Here is a 19,543-nt window from a genome sequence, read left to right as displayed (position 1 = left end):
CTTGGCACCCATTCACTTGCATTGTATGGACCTACAGAGCTGCAATATTCTTCTAAATATCTTAATTTGTGTTCTGAATAATAGTCCGAAAGTCGTACACATCTGGGATGGTATGAGGGTAAGTAAATGATGAGAGAATTATCATTTATAGGTGAACTGTCCCTTTAAGAGTCACATGTCTAGAATTCAAATTAACACATTTCAGATTTAAATACTTAAGTCATTATTCTAGCGCCAACATACAACTGTTGTACGCCCTTTGTTTCCTTATCTATCGCTTAATTATAAAACACACGGCATACTTATCACGTGTTAATGTATTAACTGTTGATTAATTGGCAATGAAAAAGTCAGACTATTTAAATGCCACACTATATAATAAAAATAAAGACAGCATAGCATTATGAAATTTTACAATTGGTTAAAATATTTAAATATAGGATGCAATTAATGCATTTTTACAGCACTTCACCACACACACACACACACACACCTGGCAGGTAGCTGCAATGCGAGGTAAGGCGCGATGCTCCAGGCCAGATTGACATTGTCTTTCCACTGTTTCTCAGTCAGACTGATGTATTTGGATCTCCAGTTGCTGATGCTGGTTTCCACAGACTGTTCAGCTGAGATCTGCAGCTCATGACTGCCCAGAGGATTGTACCATGTGGTCAAACGCTCCACCTCACTAGCCTACACACAACACAATGCATATTATCATAAGTTCATCCAAATCCACTGACTCCCCTTTGATAAACTGATATATTTCTCACCAGCAGAGCCAGCAGCAGCGTTCTGCGTTTCATGAAGTACTTATGCAGTTGTGTTCCTCTGTTTGACTTCTTCGACAGACCTACAACAGATGAGGTACATAATGCTCAACATATGATTAATATGCCAATACATAATGCTCATATGATTAATATTCTAATACATAATGCTCATATGATTAATATTCTAATACATAATGCTCATATGATTAATATGCCAATACATAATGCTCAACATATGATTAATATGCTAATACATAATGCTCAACATATGATTAATATACTAATACATAATGCTTAACATATGATTAATATGCCAATACATAATGCTCAACATATGATTAATATGCCAATACATAATGCTCAACATATGATTAATATGCCAATACATAATGCTCAACATATGATTAATATGCTAATACATAATGCTTAACATATGATTAATATGCCAATACATAATGCTTAACATATGATTAATATGCCAATACATAATGCTCAACATATGATTAATATGCAAATACATAATGCTTAACATATGATTAATATGCAAATACATAATGCTTAACATATGATTAATATACTAATAGATAATGCTTAGCATATGATTAATATGCAATACATAAATTAATGATTAATATGCCAATACATAATGCTTAACATATGATTAATATGCTAATACATAATGCTCAACATATGATTAATATGCCAATACATAAATTAATGATTAATGTGGCGATACATAATGCTCAACATATGATTAATATACTAATACATAATGCTCAACATATGATTAATATACTAATACATAATGCTCAACATATGATTAATATACTAATACATAATGCTCAACATATGATTAATATACTAATACATAATGCTTAACATATGATTAATATGCCAATACATAATGCTCAACATATGATTAATATACTAATACATAATGCTTAACATATGATTAATATGCCAATACATAATGCTCAACATATGATTAATATGCCAATACATAATGCTCAACATATGATTAATATATTAATACATAATGCTCAACATATGATTAATATACTAATACATAATGCTCAACATATGATTAATATACTAATACATAATGCTCAACATATGATTAATATAGTAATACATAATGCTCAACATATGATTAATATGCCAATACATAATGCTCAACATATGATTAATATGCCAATACATAATGCTTAACATATGATTAATATACTAATACATAATGCTCAACATATGATTAATATACTAATACATAATGCTCAACATATGATTAATATGCCAATACATAATGCTCAACATATGATTAATATGCCAATACATAATGCTTAACATATGATTAATATGCCGATACATAATGCTCAACATATGATTAATATGCTAATACATAATGCTCAACATATGATTAATGTGGCGATACATAATGCTCAACATATGATTAATATACTAATACATAATGCTCATATGATTAATATTCTAATACATAATGCTCATATGATTAATATTCTAATACATAATGCTCATATGATTAATATGCCAATACATAATGCTCAACATATGATTAATATGCTAATACATAATGCTCAACATATGATTAATGTGGCGATACATAATGCTTAACATATGATTAATATGCCAATACATAATGCTCAACATATGATTAATATGCCAATACATAATGCTCAACATATGATTAATGTGGCGATACATAATGCTTAACATATGATTAATATACTAATAGATAATGCTTAACATATGATTAATATACTAATAGATAATGCTTAACATATTATTAATATGAATAACATTTAATAACAAATTAAATGGTAAATGGTCTGCACTTATATAGCGCCTTTTTAACCTTAGCGGTATTCAAAGCGCTTTACACTGTGTCTCATTCACCCATTCACACACCAATGATGGCAGAGCTGCCATGCCATTGGGAGCAACTTGGGGTTCAGTGTCTTTCCCAAGAAATCTTCGGGAATGTGGAGTCATGTGGGTCGGGAATCAAACCTCCAACCCTGCGATTAGCGGCCGACCCGCTCTACCACCTGAGCCACAGCCACCCCATCTGGGTTGCAAATGCTGTTTCATTAAACAAAAGTAATAAATATCACACTGTGTGAGGACCTGATTTCTTGGAGAGAGTGGATACGCCGCTGGACAGCGGGTATGTGTTGATCCAGCCCTGTGTGACCTGCTGTCTTGAGCCCACCGCAGCGTCTAGACTCGACCTGGAGTCAGTCACTCCCATCACTGACAGACTGTTCACAGACACATCCTGAGGATCTGATCACACACACACACACACACACACACACACACACTGTAACAGTCATCACAAGTAATAATAGAGGCCGTTTCTGTAGGAGGCAAAACCCAAATGAACATCATCTTACCTTAAAGGAAAATTCTGTGAATTTCGACTCATAACTCGGTACCAATACCATGGGGAGAAAGATTATTCTCAATAAGAACTTCTATATCACAAAAAATAAATAAATAGTAATGTGGGGGTCTGGGTATCTCAGTGAGTATTGATGCTGACTATCACACCTGGAGTCGTGAGTTTGAATCCAGGGTGTGCTGAGTGAATCCAGCCAGGTCTCCTTAGCAACCAAATTGGCCCTGTTGCTAGGGAGGGTTGAGTCACATGGGGTAACCTCCTTGTGGTCGCTATAATGTGGTTCTCGCTCTCGGTGGGGCGTGTGGTGAGTTGGATGCAGCGGAGAATATCGTGAAGTCTCCACATGCGATACATCTCCACGGTAACGCGCTCAACAAGTCACGTGATAAGATGCGCGGATTGGCGGTCTCAGACGCAGAGGAAACTGAGATTCGTCCTTCGCCACCCGGATTGAGGCGAGTCACTACGCCACCACGAGGACTTTGGGAATTGGGCGTTCCAAATTGTTTAATAAAAAATGTATAATTTTAAAAAAAAGTGTCTGATCAAAATTAATTAAAAAAAACTATTCAAATGAAAATAGAACAATTACTTTTCAACAAACATTGCATTTTTAAAAATCAAATAAAGTGCTTCAGTAAATCAGATCCTCACAGCATAATCTAAAACACAACGTTAGTCTTATATTTGTCAAATAAAAAGCTGCACATAGCATCATATTATAAAGGAAAACTTCTGTTCAACAGCACTCTAGCTTAATTTTGCTTAAACATACTACTACTAATAATAATAATTATTACAGTAAATTACTGTAATTACAGCAATTCTCACGTCTAGCTTTTATTTTGAATCAAACTTTTATTTTGACAAAGGCTTTTCCGTTCTGTGTATTTGATGGCAATTTCACACCTTCGGTTAAGACGTTGGTCCAAATGCTGTGATTTAATTAAATATAGTCTGCAGGTGCTGAACGAATCACAGTGAATGAGCGCTCTCTTCCGTCATCTACTTAAACAACACAGCGCGTGATGCTCATTAAATGGGGTGTTTTGTGCTGAAGCGTGCAGCACATGCAGACTGTATTTATTTAATGAAATCGGCGGTTAAATAATAACACTAGGACATGTCACTATTTTAATTTGATTGTCCATTTCAGCGTAAAGGGAGTATCAGAACACACTCATTAGCGTGTGAGCATTTGTAAGCAGCCGTTCGTCAGTTAGAGCGCGCGGGGTCCGAATTGGGTCGGTGCTCCGTAGAAACACTGGTATCATGACAACTTTTTTTATTTAAGTTTTGACTTTTCGGTACTTTTGACATCACTGAGACTTTACTCCTAGTCTTCTGAAGCAGTACAATCACTTTTGAGCTGAAAATACTTTTTAATATTTAATTCTATTAACTTCATGTTTTCAAAAATTCACGTTTTGCAGCAAAAAGCTCCATTCATTAGTGTAACGTAACTTAGTTGTATAGAAAATATACACATTCTATTATTATAAAATAATAGCACATTGATATATCAAAATGAATCACATCAATAATGAATTGTGTCAACATATTTATAATGTACAGTCTATTTTAGATGCTACCGTCATCATTCAACAAATTTAGCTAACCACTATTGATAAAGCTAGCTAGCTAATGGTGACATATGCTATCCTATAAATGCAGTCAATGTATCATGCAAAGAAAAGTTACTTCAAACTACAGCCTGGCATAGTCAGACCGATATCCGTACTTCGTTTTAGCCCTGGAGAATCAAATATAATATACAGTCTCAAAGACAAAACAATCATAACCGTGTAATTTTCATTATGCTACCTCATTTGTCGGCATGATGCCGGAGGTGAATCACGTTCAGACTCTTTGTACGTTACATCATTGTTTTGGCCGATGCTCGCAAGCTCGCGTTCCTATGTAGTGTGTGCACGAGCGCTAGCAACAGGTAGCTGCTGCAGTTCACTTAACGGCCACAGGTGTCACTATGGAGTTTGTGTGGAGTGGTGGTGGTGTAGTGGTCTAAGCACATAACTGGTAATCTGGTAATCAGAAGGATGCTGGTTCAAGCCCCACAGCCACCACCATTATGTCCTTGAGTAAGACACTTAACTCCAGGTTGCTCCGGGTAAGTGCACTGTAAGTCACTTTGGATAAAAGCGTCTGCCAAATGCATAAATGTAAATGTAAATGTTGTGCACGAGCAACAGGTAGCTGCTGCAGTTCACTTAACGACCACAGGTGTCACTATGGAGTGTGTGCATGAGCGTGAGCAACAGGTAGCTGCTGCAGTTCACTTAACGGCCACAGGTGTCACTATGGAGTGTGTGCACGAGTGCGAGCAACAGGTAGCTGCTGCAGTTCACTTAACGGCCACAGGTGTCACTATGGAGTGTGTGCACGAGCGTGAGCAACAAGTAGCTGCTGCAGTTCACTTAACGGCCACAGGTGTCACTATGGAGTGTGTGCACGAGCGTGAGCAACAAGTAGCTGCTGCAGTTCACTTAACGGCCACAGGTGTCACTATGGAGTGTGTGCACGAGCGTGAGCAACAAGTAGCTGCTGCAGTTCACTTAACGGCCACAGGTGTCACTATGGAGTGTGTGCACGAGCGCGAGCAACAGGTAGCTGCTGCAGTTCACTTAACGACCACAGGTGTCACTATGGAGTGTGTGGACGAGCGTGAGCAACAGGTAGCTGCTGCAGTTCACTTAACGACCACAGGTGTCACTATGGAGTGTGTGCACGAGCGCGAGCAACAGGTAGCTGCTGCAGTTCACTTAACGACCACAGGTGTCACTATGGAGTGTGTGCATGAGCGCGAGCAACAGGTAGCTGCTGCAGTTCACTTAACGGCCACAGGTGTCACTATGGAGTGTGTGCACGAGCGTGAGCAACAAGTAGCTGCTGCAGTTCACTTAACGACCACAGGTGTCACTATGGAGTGTGTGCATGAGCATGAGCAACAGGTAGCTGCTGCAGTTCACTTAACGACCACAGGTGTCACTATGGAGTGTGTGCATGAGCATGAGCAACAGGTAGCTGCTGCAGTTCACTTAACGGCCACAGGTGTCACTGTGGAGTGTGTGCACGAGCGTGAGCAACAGGTAGCTGCTGCAGTTCACTTAACGGCCACAGGTGTCACTAATAACAAGGGTTTCTAAATCTAACATACATACATTTTTGGGTGAACTATGCTTTTAAAGTAAGATGATGTTTACATACTCTGAAGGTGAAATTAATAATCAAGATATGGTTTGGTTACCTGGTGGGGCGAGCTGTATGGCAGTGAGATATTTCTTATCGGACAGCAAACACGAGTAGAACTTTATCATGATACTGATGTCTTCACGTAAACGCTTCTCCGGTTGAGTGGGGAACCGCGGAGCCGCACTGAAACACACGCAAATACACTAATGAGCTATTGCAATATCAACACGCATATATTCTTATGTATATTAAATGTTAATGTGTTGGCGTTTATACCTGAAGTAATCAAAGGCTGTCGAGTAGATTTTCTCTCTCAGGACGTTGCGGATTGTGGCGTTAGTAACGACGTCAGCATGCAGAAGTGTGAGTCCAAGAGTTAAGAGCCTGTAGCACAGAAATGCATGTAAACATTAACATTATGGATTGATCTTAACGGCATATAGATCCGATCCTGCAAACATGACACTTCCAGGAGTGCCAACACAAATATCTCGTATCATGCACCGGTCATCAACAAGTACAAGGAGAACAAATTAATTGTAATTTAATCATGACAGACATCCGTTTATTTATTAGGGCCGATGGTTCGAGGACCCTATTGCTCTTCTAGGCGTTTATAATTTTTTCCTCCAAATGAAAATCACATTTTTGAGGGCCTAAACATACTTGAAAACTCATGAAACTTTACACACGCATCAGAAGTGGTGAAAATGTACATCTGAAATGGGTTTCAGAATTAGGTGTGGGAATATGGCTCTATAGCGCCACCTACAAACATTCAACGATGTGCGCTTTACACTACGTTTCACCTACACGTAGGTAGATCGGTATACTTATGTAATTGTGCCAATACCTACAAAACAGTCTCTTGAACCCATGCCCTAAACCCAACAGGAAGTCCGCCATTTTTATTTTTCTCTTCAATTTTTGCCATTTCCAGGCCTCGTACTTTAACAAACTCTTCCTAGAGATTTCATCAGATCAACATCATAGTTGGTTAAATTCTAATCTAAAGACCTTGGCGATGAATTGCGAAGCTTTTGAGTTTTCACTGCACGCCATGGCCGTGACGGTCTGACAAAGTTGGATTTTTCCGCCATGAAACAGGAAGTTGTTATAACTCATACAAACAACGTCCAATCCGCCCCAAACTTTACATGTTTGATAAAAGTCCAGGCCTGAATACATTTTGTGGCAGGGCGGAGGGCGGGGCCTGGTCGTGATCCTACACACCCGGTCCCGTATTAGGCTAATCAAGCCTCTGAGGTTTAAAGGCCGACTGCAGAGTATCGTGCGGGAGAGAGAGATCGTTTACGGACATGTCCGTCATGTGTGTAAAGGGATCAGCAAATCAGAACACATCCCAACAAGACTTGTTGAGGACCAGAGTGAAGACCACCGGCATCGTAAAAACACATATGATGGACATGTCCGCTAACGATCTCTCTCTCCTGCACGATACTCTGCAGTCAACCTTTATCCCTCACGGAGGCTTAATTAGCCTAATACGGGACCGGGTGTGTAGGATCACGACCCGGCCCCGCCCTCCGCCCTGCCACAGTATCATATATGTAACACTGATATTACACGCATCAATGTTTCTTTAATATCATGCACACATCGAAAACGATCCTGATATTGAGACTGAAAGTTTTCTCCAATACTTGCTACAGGTTGCCAGCTTGAACAGGGCCATGATGATCCGCTTTCGGGTCGTAACTGTTGGCAACCTGCGATAGACGCAACATCAGGACCAATATTACAGTCCCATCAGAAGAACAACTGCTCCCTTATGAGTGCAAATCCTCCTCTTCTGCATTGCTTTTATTCGTTAATTAAAATGACAGTAATCTGACTAACTTCAATGAATTGTCTCAATAATCTCCCCATTTTACCCAAACTTCAGAGGAACAATTTGGGACATCTGGGAGGCGAATTAGCGATAAACACATTTCTGAATGGAAACGCTTCAGAGCAGATTTCTGTTGTGTGTTAACATGATTTTACTGTTAAAGTGTCATAATTTTTTTTATATAAATGAGAGATGAGACTAAATATTTGTGGTAATCTACATTATGCCACAAATGCTGTCGATTGAGCTGAACCCGGAATATTCCTTTAACTCCTTGATACAGATGATCAAGTTTGCTTCAACTCATCACTCACATTTTATGCTAGTCACATACTTAAGAAATAAAAGCTACATTGAAGCATTTTCACAAGTCGTCTCAGACATCTGGATCACACTGTACACATATGCTGTAAACACCATAAAAGCTATATATTGTGTCAACGCAGGTTTTGAACGTGTTACCTGAATCGGGGTCCTATAGCAGCTACGTGTCGGTTCAGGCCGCTCTTGGGTCCACCGACACTGATCGACAGCGCTCTCTGCATGAGGCCAGTGAAGATCTCCACCTGATCGGCGCTGCAGTATTTGGCGATTTCAAACCTCTGAACTAGAAACTAATTAACATGCACAAGTATGAACACACTGACATTTCAATTAATTCTGTAACACGTCACTTTTCAACCGAGGCGTGACGGTGTCAGATTGATTAAAGAGTGGAATACAGGCATACGGTTTACTGCATACTATATACACACACAAACAGGGTTGGGGAGTAACAGAGTACATGTAACGGGATTACATATTTAAATACAAAATATAAGTAACTGTAATCCACTACAGTTACAATTTAAATCATTGGTAAATAGAATAGTTACATTTAAAGATATTTTGATTACCGAAGGAATTACTTTGCATTTTATTGTCATTTGTTTCATTTAATATTTAAACATTTATACATTTAAATGATCAAAAGTGCATTTGAACAGCGGTGAAACACTTTATGATGCATTACATTCATACGAGCAGACAGAGACGTTTGAAGTAAGTTCGGAGCAGAAGAAATGGAAATAAACCTTGTGTAAATTGTTAGCTTTACGCTAAGCTAAAATGCTAATTCTAGCCATTTTACATGCACATGTTACCAGACACGATCATATTTTTTATCAAGTAAATTCACGTTGGATCATAATACATTTTTTTCTAGTAAGACCTTTAATATTAGGACAAAAATCATATTCTTGATGATATTTGTATTGTTTTCCTGTAAAAATATCAATTTAATTGATCTTGTTTTAGAAACAACACTGCATAAGATATTTAGTTTTTTCAGAGAATGCATTTTTAACATGTATTTTGAGTTTTTATAGTCAAAACAAGTGAAATTTTTTTTACCAGTGCTGAAGAAGTAATCCAAAGTATTTAGAGTACATTACTGACCTTGAGTAATCTAACGGAATACGTTACAATTACATATTACAGCATGTGATCCTCTACAGATTACATTTAAAAAGTAACCCTCCCAACCCTGTGTGTGTATATATATATATATATAAAACCTTCGAACTGAATCATTTGGACCAGTAATCTATTAATTTAATTTAATTTAGTAAAGAACACAAGTAAAACTGTATTCGATAGAAATGTATTCATGTATAAAAAAATTAATTATGCCATATCAGCATCAAAGGTTATTTGCATGGCAAGATCAAAGTAGTTGAAATAAAAAAAACAAAATAAACTTCTTACGGTGCGTTCACATACAACGCGTAGAAAATGTTCACCTCGCATTGCCCACGCGAGTTTGACCGCTTGATTATAAGTGTGTGTTTAAACTCGCGTTCGCACGAGTAACGTGAACCCGCGAGTATTCCCGCTTCTCTTACGGAAAAGGACGGGAGGAGGGGCTTCTACGACTTGGTTCATAGTAAAGTACAACCAATAGCTGGAATCAAGTAGACGCGGATATTTTCAGAACGTCCAACTTCCTCGCTCACTTTCCTCCAAGCGACGTCTTTTTTCGTCCGGTCTCTGTACAGTTATGACGTTGTGTCGTACAATTCCGGGTGTCCACACACCGCTACAACAATCGTTTCATCCATTTTTCTTCTGCTACTACGTCCGTACGTCAGTGACATCTGGACAATCTCAATGCTGATGGGCTTTCGCAACAACACGTCAAGCGGATTTTTCGCATGACGTGAATGAAGCAATTTCACGTGTTCGAGTCGCGCCATTCGCTTCGTTCGTACCACCTGGCTATTCGCATCTTTGCATCAACTTTGCATGTAATTGCGTCTCGGGAAACGCTCGCTAAAGCGTTGTATATGAACACACCATTACAACATAATAAAAAAAAATAGAAGATCTTTCAATTTAATGAGATTTTTTTATAATATATAAATGTGCAAATAAATTGTTTTTATTATTTTTAGAGTGTTTATTAATGGAGTATTTAATGCAGTTTGCTCTGGTTGCATAATGCAATTTTTTCTGTAATATAATAATAATAATAATAATAAGATTTAATGATATAAATTAAATAAAAATGTCATTAAATTTCATCATGGTGACAGTCCGACTGCATGACACAGACCTCAATCCAGAGAGAATGTGGCGTGACGTTGGGTGGGCGGGGCAAAGGCTGACTCTCTTCCGAGGCCGCTAAAGGATCCGCCTCCGACTCCGTCTCTGAGAACAAACCCATCTTCAACTCGACGGTCATCTGCCACGCGCCCGCCATCTCTCGCATGAACTACGTATGAAACAGCAGCGATAAGCGTTTTACATCAAGTAACACGGTTACAATTCTATAGCCGCCGGGTTACCTGGACTTCAACGCCATTGCGTGCCGCGAGCAGCCATTCCCAGCACGCGATGGCGGTCTCCATGCCCTGCTCTGTGAACATCTTCAGAGGAGACCAGCACAGGTGATGCAGCAACTGAAGATCCCAATCTGAAGACAGCGAGTGTTTGTGTGCGTTCACATCTCTTTAAGAGCATCAAACGTGAACAGTGAAAAAGGAATGAACGCTTAAAGAACGTGGTACCTTTAGTGCTGATGAGCAGCGCTGTCATTTTAAACATGTTCTGTGTGAAAGCATCCGAGTCTTTGCCGTCCAGCGCGTCACTCATCTGAGACACCATCAGCTTGCTGAGGTTCGACTCGCTGTGTGTGGCCGCGGCAAAATGCAGCATCCCGGCTACCTAAACGCACACAACACGCACATAATCATACGCCGTCTTCTTACATGAGATACACACAAACGCACAGTTGGTACCTCTCCAGTGTAGCGGTTACGAAGATTCAGAGACGCCATGAAGTTGGAGTAATCCTTCTTCACACAGGTGGGCCGTTCCATCAGCTGAGCCACCTGCAGACGATACAAACTCAGACAGTGTCTCCGCTTCTTCAAACATTACTAATGAGTTATTAGAGTAAACGTATATGTGCTACTTGTAGCGCCACCTAGTGTCGGATGAATCCTACTTCATATAAGTAGTGCACTAAGTGACTTGCCTCAATCTGGGTGGCGGAGGACGAATCTCAGTTGCCTCCGCGTCTGAGACCGTCAATCCGCGCATCTTATCATGTGGCTTGTTGAGCGCGTTACCGTGGAGACGTAGTGCGTGTGGAGGATTCACGCTATTCTCCGCGCACAACTCACCACACGCCCCACCGAATGAGAGAACCACATTATAGCGACCACGAGGAGGTTACCCCATGTGACTCTACCCTCCCTAGCAACCGGGCCAATTTGGTTGCCTAGGAGACCTGGCTGGAGTCACTCAGCACACCCTGAATTCAAACTCGCGAGTCCAGGGGTGCTAGTCAGCGTCAATACTCGCTGAGATACCCAGACCCCCGCCCCCCATGTCGCTTATTCTTAATAATAGTGTATTTTTGGACTACAGTATTATTATTTGTATTATTTTGTGAATAAATAAAAAGGTACATTTCTAGTTTCAACATTATTTGTATTTCAGATCTTTGTTTTGTTGGACAAGAAAAAAAAATGAGCTTCATACCATGTGACCCAGATTAGGTTTTCGACCATTGAAAATGGGTCAATTTGCAAATGGAGCCACATTTAGAGCCCCATATCTCTGGGATTCAACCATATAGGACCTTAAAATTTTAGATACATAAAGAAAAGTTTGTTCTGAACCAGAATGCAAAAGGATATAGAGATATCTTTAATACTTCTGGAGTTATAGGCACTCCAACTTTGGAAAAACAACACAATGAAAATAAAAAATCATAGGCAGAAATTGTCATTTTGAGCCCACTCTACAAAATAATGATTTACTCCGTAAATATTGATCCATGACATTTCATGTTTTGGCTTTCATCATCATTTACGTTCATCTGAACTAGTGAAGGCCAAAATAAGATTCAGAAATAGTGAAACATATATGACCTGTGATGACCGGTAAACAGCATCTACTGTCCACTTGTCTTTTTTAAACTATACTTTTTTTGTCTTTTTCTTTTAACCTAAAATGTTGATGTTGATAAAACACATCTCATGCATCAACTACTCAAAGGATGAATGAGATACTGGGAGAGAAAATGAGTGAATGACTGCCATAGAAGACAACAGTGCCAGTCTACCGACCTGAGGAAAAACAGCCTGTGGGCGCAAGCAGGCCACGCCCACCAAACCCAAGACCAGCCAATCAGGCACACAGACAGATGAGTGAACAGCCCAGCAGGTTAGCAGAGAAGTGATGGAGTCAATGACAAAACAATGCCAGATTCACACACACATGTACACATGCATCAAAATAACATTCAAAACAATTATATGCAACATTTTTCAAACACACAAACATGTTAAAAAAGGCCAAAAAAAATGTGTCACAAACAGGGACAAACAAACACATTTTAAATAAAAAGAAAGCTCAAAATTTACATGAAATATGGACGCTGCCAAACAATAATTATAAAGACTTCAATGTTATTGCAAGAATCGAAGATGCTGCGAGTGAGTTAGTTCACATCACTTCAGATCTGATCACAATGATCCGCTTGTTAGAAGTTAGTTTTGATATATAACCTGCACCTACAGATGTAGCGTCCATCTTTAAAGTGTACATTTAATATATTATTTAGCATGTATTCTGTGAATTTGGGTGGGGTGACAAAGCTAAAAAAGCCTTCATTAAATATTGAGATATTTCAAATAATATTATGTGTTTGCTTTGAAATGGATAAAAAAAAAAAAAAAAAACATTTTGTCCCCCAGCGGAAACAATTTCCACCAATCAGAGATCGTGAAATAGTCACATGACACTCTAGAAACTCAAATGGCAAGTTAAAAGCAACAATATTCATGATGTTGTTCATTTTTAAATATGAAAAATTAATTGTGCCATATTAACAAATTAATTATTTTATTAAAAGAATCAATGTATTTTTCATCAATATAATAAATAATAAATGTGTCAAATACATCAAACATGTTACATTTTATTTATTGATACATTTCATGATTTATTGAAAGATACATTTAATGAAAGATTTATTAATATGGAATGTATTACGACATTAATATGAGTGTGAATTTTTAATAATAATAATAGTAATAATAATAATAATAGTATATAATATAATAATGAGTGCTCCTTAATTTAAAAAATATATATATATAATTTATTTAATGTAATTATTTTTTATTTTAATATAAAGTCCCAAAGGTACATTTATTTTACATTTTATTTATTCATCGACTTGTTTCATGATTTATTATTATTATTATTATAATTATTATAACCTTTATTTTAGCAGGTTAATCCCTTGAGATTAAAAATCTCCTTTCCGAGAGAGATCTGGCCACAATGGCAGCATTAATTTATTTATTGACACATTTCATGATTTATTGAAGGATAAATGGACATTTTGATGTTTTTAATGAAATATTTATTATTATATAGCATTTATTAATATGACATATTAAAATGAGTGCTTCTTAAAATCACTGTGATTTTTTTTATTTTTTATATTTATATTTATAATATTGATTTTTGATGTTTTTAATTTTAATATAAAGTCCAAAGTAACATTAATTTTAATTGTATTTATTTATTGACATTTTATGATTTATGATTGACACTTTTCTTCCTTTATTTATTGAAACGATTAATTCATTATTTATTAACTAGTTTCCAGATTTATTTATTTAGTAATTGACACATTTGATTATTTATTGACACATCATTATTTATCAATTGACTCATTTCATGATTTATTTATTGACACATTTAATTTTTTTATTGATAGAAAAATTTAGATTTTGATGCTTTTAATGAAAGATTTATTAATATTATTATTATTATTATTATTATGACATTAATATGAGTGTGAATGTTTAATATATTTTAATAATAATAATTTAATTGAATATAATAATATATAGGAGTGCTCCTTAAAATAAATAAAATACAAATTTAATTTATTTTTAATTGTTATTTTTTAATTTTAATATAAAGTCCAAAGTAAAATGTAAAAAATGTAGTAAAATGTAAAAGTTTACATTTTATTTATTTATTGACACATTTAATTTTTAATTCATAGAAAAATTGACATTTTGATGCTTTTAATGAAAGATTTATTAATATGGAATTTACCATTATGACATTAATATGAGTGCTCCATAAAATCACTGTTAATTTTAATTTATTTTATATTTTTAATGATGTAATTTAAATAATAATTCATTTAATAATGTATTTATTGACTCATAATATATAAAAAGAACGTATAATATATTGACATATTCTATATTTTACTGCTTTTAATGAAAGATGCATTTATTAATATAATCACAGTGAAAATGTGAATTTTTATATAATCGCCAAATCATCAGATTCTACGTGTAATTGGTTTTTAAAAACATTTAATTACATTTAAGTGGGAATTAACAGATTTTTTTACCACTAGGATTCTGATTCATTAGACTCGGACACGTCTTACCTTAATCTGACCAAACACTTCAGTTACCATCTCAGTCACTGTCTACCATTAAGAGTACAGGAGTGTGTTACTATAGCGACGGGATGTGTGTTTCTATCGGTAACGGCGAGTCGACCGTGTCACTCACCCCCAGTGTCGTGCTCTGCCGATTATATCCTGCAAAACTGAGGATGCTCTCCGTCGCCATCGCCAAACCGGTGTGCTGTGACAAACCCGACAACCAGTTCTGATGTTTATTCAGATACTCCTGAAACAGAGAGGAAGTTATTAGATGGCATCAGATGGCATCAGATGGCAACACCAAGGTACTTTGATATGCACCATGGCACTGAACGATTACGATATTCATATAACGTGGTATAAACATGCTATCCCAAGGTGCAGCGCTTTAGTGTAATTCTACTCACCTGCAGATGTGATTTGGTAACGGAGGACGCCCATTTCATCGCCTCTTTCAGGATCTCTCCACAGCGGGCGGCAAAGTCCTTCACAATGTTCTGAACAAACACAAGAGACATCTCAGAAAACACCCATCTATGATTGTGAGAACATTCATCTCTATTCCAGCTCACCTCTCGCGCCTCATGAGTGTCCGGCACTGTTATTCTGTACGGAGTATCGGGAATGTCGTAGTACGGCTGGTCTTTGTGGATGTCCTGCCAGCCAGAAAACAGGGGGAGGGGTTAAGTGATTGACATGTGATACATGTAAGTATTAGTAACATTGGTCATTGTTAGCATTATGAATTGGATGTTGTTCAGTACTGACAGCGCTCAGGGAGAGAGAGAGCGTCTGCAGGATATCCAGCATAGTCTTCAGCACTCTACCGCTCCACAACAGATGAGGAAAACTGGGAGAAATTAGGAGGGTGATGGACGAGTTCATGCAAGAGAGAAAAAGAGACCGTTCCAAACTACTGAGCAACCTCGATATCGAACGCCTTTACAAGCAGCATCGTTAAAATCTGGTCGCTAACAATGTATGGGTCGATGATGTGATGCACATTTAAGTTAACTTGTTGTGTACAATCACGTGTACTCAAGGTGCAAAACATGTTTTAATATTTCAGCTCTGTAGGTCCATACAATGCAAGTGAATGGAGGCCAGAACTTTGAAGCTCCAAAAAGCACATAAAGGCAGCATAAAATTATTCCATAAAACTCCAGTGGATTAATCCACACCCATCATATTTCTTCTGAAGACATGGATTAAACCACTGGAGTCATATGTGAAAGTGAAAGTGTAGATTTATAGTAGAAAATGACTTAAACATTGATCTGTTTCTCACCCCCACCTATCATATCACTTCTGAAGACATGGATTAAACAACTGGTGTCGTATGTGAAAGTGAAAGTGTAGATTTGTAGTAGAAAATGACTTAAATATTGATCTGTTTCTCATCCACACCTATCATATCACTTCTGAAGACATGGATGAAACCAATGGAGTCATATGTGAAAGTGAAAGTGGAGATTTATAGTAGAAAATGACTTAAATATTGATCTGTTTCTCACCCCCACCTATCATATCACTTCTGAAGACATGGATTAAACCACTGGAGTCTTCTGGATTACTTTTATGCTGCCTTTATGTGCTTTTTACGAGCTTCAAAGTTCTGGTCACCATTCACTTGGATTGTATGGTCCAACAGAGCTGAAATATTCCTCTAAAAATCATCTGCAGAAGAAGGAAAGTCATATGCATCTGGGATGGCATGAGGGTGAATAAATAATGACCGATATTTGTTTTTGGGGTGAACTGTCCCTTTAAATAAATCTTTTGTAGAAAATGCTATAAATGCTTTACAAAAGTTTATGAAGCCAACATGGACAAAAAAATACATTTCTACTAACTTGACACATGTTTTAAACTAGAATTTTACCCATCCATCACATTATACACATGTCTATGAAAAAGTGATTCAAAAACGTATGAAAACATAATTAAAGTTGTACTATTATAAGTTACACATAAACCAAGCAATGCCATGTAATTAAGCTAAACTCAACACCTCAAAACACAAAAAAAGACCATCCAAATACCGTGTGAAAATGCAATATGCTTAAACATAATTGCTATATTTCTTGAATCTTATAAATACTAAATAAAATTAATCTAATGCATTCTGGGACTGCCCCATCCATGCGATGCAGCCATTTAAACTGGCCAAAATTAGCCATCAGTATAATTACAGGTGTCAAAATGAACGTATGAGTCATTTACGTTTCCGCGAGTCCTGAGAGGTATTTGTCAGCAACTCTGCGGATCCTCTTGTGGGTGTGGTTAAAATTGACCAATAGGAACTGAGCGTGTCGTTCGAGCTCCTCCTCATGCTCTTTAGTCTTGGGCTGAAACAGGAAGCAATAATGTTATCATAACGGGAGATCGATACTGCATTCCTGATTAACAATGCATTGAAGAGAGGACTCACTTTCTCTGCCATCATCTGGAGGAAAACCTCAAAGACTTTATCACCTACACATATCACACACTGCATCATACCTGGATGAAGAGAAGGAGAGAGAGCAGCTCTCATTAACATACAGTCAGAACTGTCATGTTATATATTACAGCTCAAGTCTTTTTGACCTTATGTATCTGACCTGATTTGTCTTTCTGGATGGCCTTGTCCTCAAAGTACCTGAACATCACCTGAAAGCGATCGGCATCATTAGAGTGCAACATCCTGTGATGAGAGAGCAACAGATACAGAAACCGCACACGGACGGAGATGTGTAAATACAGGCATATTAACTACAGTTACGATGAACGGTAAGAGCTGTTCTGAAGAGAGAACGAGCATTTCTAACCTCATGTATTCTAGTCTGTACACAGACAGCAGGTACGTGGACATGGCGAAGTCGAGTTTGTTGATGAGCGCAGCCGTCTCGGGCGAGGGATCCAATAAATTAATGATGGTGCTGCGTAGTTCACTTAACTCCGCCTTCAAAAACACATTTAAAAAAAATAAACAACGGCTATGTTGAGAATGGAACTCTCACTCTCACACACACACACACACACACACACACACACACACTCTCTCGCTCACACACACACACACACACACTCACACACACACACACACACACACTCTCGCTCTCACACACACACACACTCTCACACACACACACACTCACTCTCACTCTCACTCTCACTCTCACTCTCACTCTCACTCTCACACACACACTCGCGCTCACTCTCACTGCCTCACACACACACACACACTCTCACACACACTCACAGACACACACACACACTCTCGCTCACACACACACACACTCACTGCCTCACACACACACACACACATACACTCACACACACACACACTCGCTCACACACACACACTCTCGCTCACACACACACACACACTCAGCTCACTCACACACACACTCACTCGGCTCACACACACACACTCACTCAGCACACACACACGCTCACTCACACACACACTCACTGCCACACGCTCACACACACTCGCCACACGCTTCACGCACACGCTCTCACACCCTCGCTCGCTCACACCCACACTCGCTCTCACACCCGCTCACTCACACACACACTCTCAGCCACGCTCACACACACACACTCGCTCTCACACACACGCTCGCTCTCACACACACGCTCGCTCTCTCTCACACCCACACACACACCCCCCCACAATGTTGAGAGTTGTGTTACCGGTGTCACGGTGTCATTCTTTAGTGCAGAGTTGTACTGGAGTTCTGAACGCAGCGGTTCTCCACTCGGAAACGTTAGCAATGGTGATTTTGTGGCAATTTCACACACTCCCTCATACCACTCCTCAGGCCACAGTCCTAAACACACACACACACACACACACACACACACACACACACACACACACACACACACACACACACACACACACACTGTTGAATATATTTCTTATTTTTTCTCCCCAATGTGGAAAGCCCAATTCCCGATGCGCTCCAAGTCCTCGTGGTGGTGTAGTAACTTGCCTCAATCTGGGTTGCGGAAGATGAATCTCAGTTGCATCTGCGTCTGAGACCATCAATCCGGCTTGTTGAGCGCGTTACCCTGGAGACGTAGCGCGTGTGGAGGCTTCACGCTATTCTCCGTGGCATCCACACACGACTCGCCACACGCCCCACCGAGAGCGAGAACCACATTATAGCAACCACGAGGAGGTTATCCCATGTGACTCTACCCTCCCTAGCAACTGGGCCAATTTGGTTGCTAAGGAGACCTGACTGGAGTCACTCAGCACACCCTGGATTCAATCTCATGACTCCATGGGAGGTAGTCAGCGTCAATACTCGATGAGATACACA

General features: G+C 38.4%; 1 protein-coding gene across 2 annotated transcripts in view; it reads right to left on the bottom strand.

Annotated features, from left to right (window-relative positions):
• pi4kab (phosphatidylinositol 4-kinase, catalytic, alpha b) overlaps window positions 1–19,543 on the bottom strand; it is a 74,352-nt gene that overhangs the window by 35,113 nt on the left and 19,696 nt on the right. For both annotated transcript variants that reach the window (XM_052109210.1, XM_052109211.1), the window contains exons 21-39: window positions 18,909–19,045; window positions 18,038–18,171; window positions 17,831–17,913; window positions 17,659–17,729; window positions 17,451–17,575; window positions 15,996–16,077; window positions 15,800–15,883; window positions 15,635–15,724; window positions 15,355–15,474; window positions 11,533–11,625; window positions 11,302–11,458; window positions 11,080–11,207; window positions 10,848–11,006; window positions 8,717–8,868; window positions 6,679–6,786; window positions 6,458–6,585; window positions 2,916–3,074; window positions 774–853; window positions 494–693 (exon numbers count right to left, since the gene is read on the bottom strand). In XM_052109210.1, coding sequence (XP_051965170.1) covers window positions 494–693; window positions 774–853; window positions 2,916–3,074; window positions 6,458–6,585; window positions 6,679–6,786; window positions 8,717–8,868; window positions 10,848–11,006; window positions 11,080–11,207; window positions 11,302–11,458; window positions 11,533–11,625; window positions 15,355–15,474; window positions 15,635–15,724; window positions 15,800–15,883; window positions 15,996–16,077; window positions 17,451–17,575; window positions 17,659–17,729; window positions 17,831–17,913; window positions 18,038–18,171; window positions 18,909–19,045 — 2,290 coding nt within the window. The remainder of the gene's footprint in view (window positions 1–493; window positions 694–773; window positions 854–2,915; window positions 3,075–6,457; window positions 6,586–6,678; window positions 6,787–8,716; window positions 8,869–10,847; window positions 11,007–11,079; window positions 11,208–11,301; window positions 11,459–11,532; window positions 11,626–15,354; window positions 15,475–15,634; window positions 15,725–15,799; window positions 15,884–15,995; window positions 16,078–17,450; window positions 17,576–17,658; window positions 17,730–17,830; window positions 17,914–18,037; window positions 18,172–18,908; window positions 19,046–19,543) is intronic.

The sequence above is a fragment of the Xyrauchen texanus genome, chromosome 37, assembly GCF_025860055.1.
Source record: "Xyrauchen texanus isolate HMW12.3.18 chromosome 37, RBS_HiC_50CHRs, whole genome shotgun sequence".
Classification (NCBI taxonomy): domain Eukaryota; kingdom Metazoa; phylum Chordata; class Actinopteri; order Cypriniformes; family Catostomidae; genus Xyrauchen; species Xyrauchen texanus.
The sequence above is the reverse complement of the archived record's forward strand: the minus strand, read 5'-3'. Positions and strand labels throughout refer to the sequence as shown.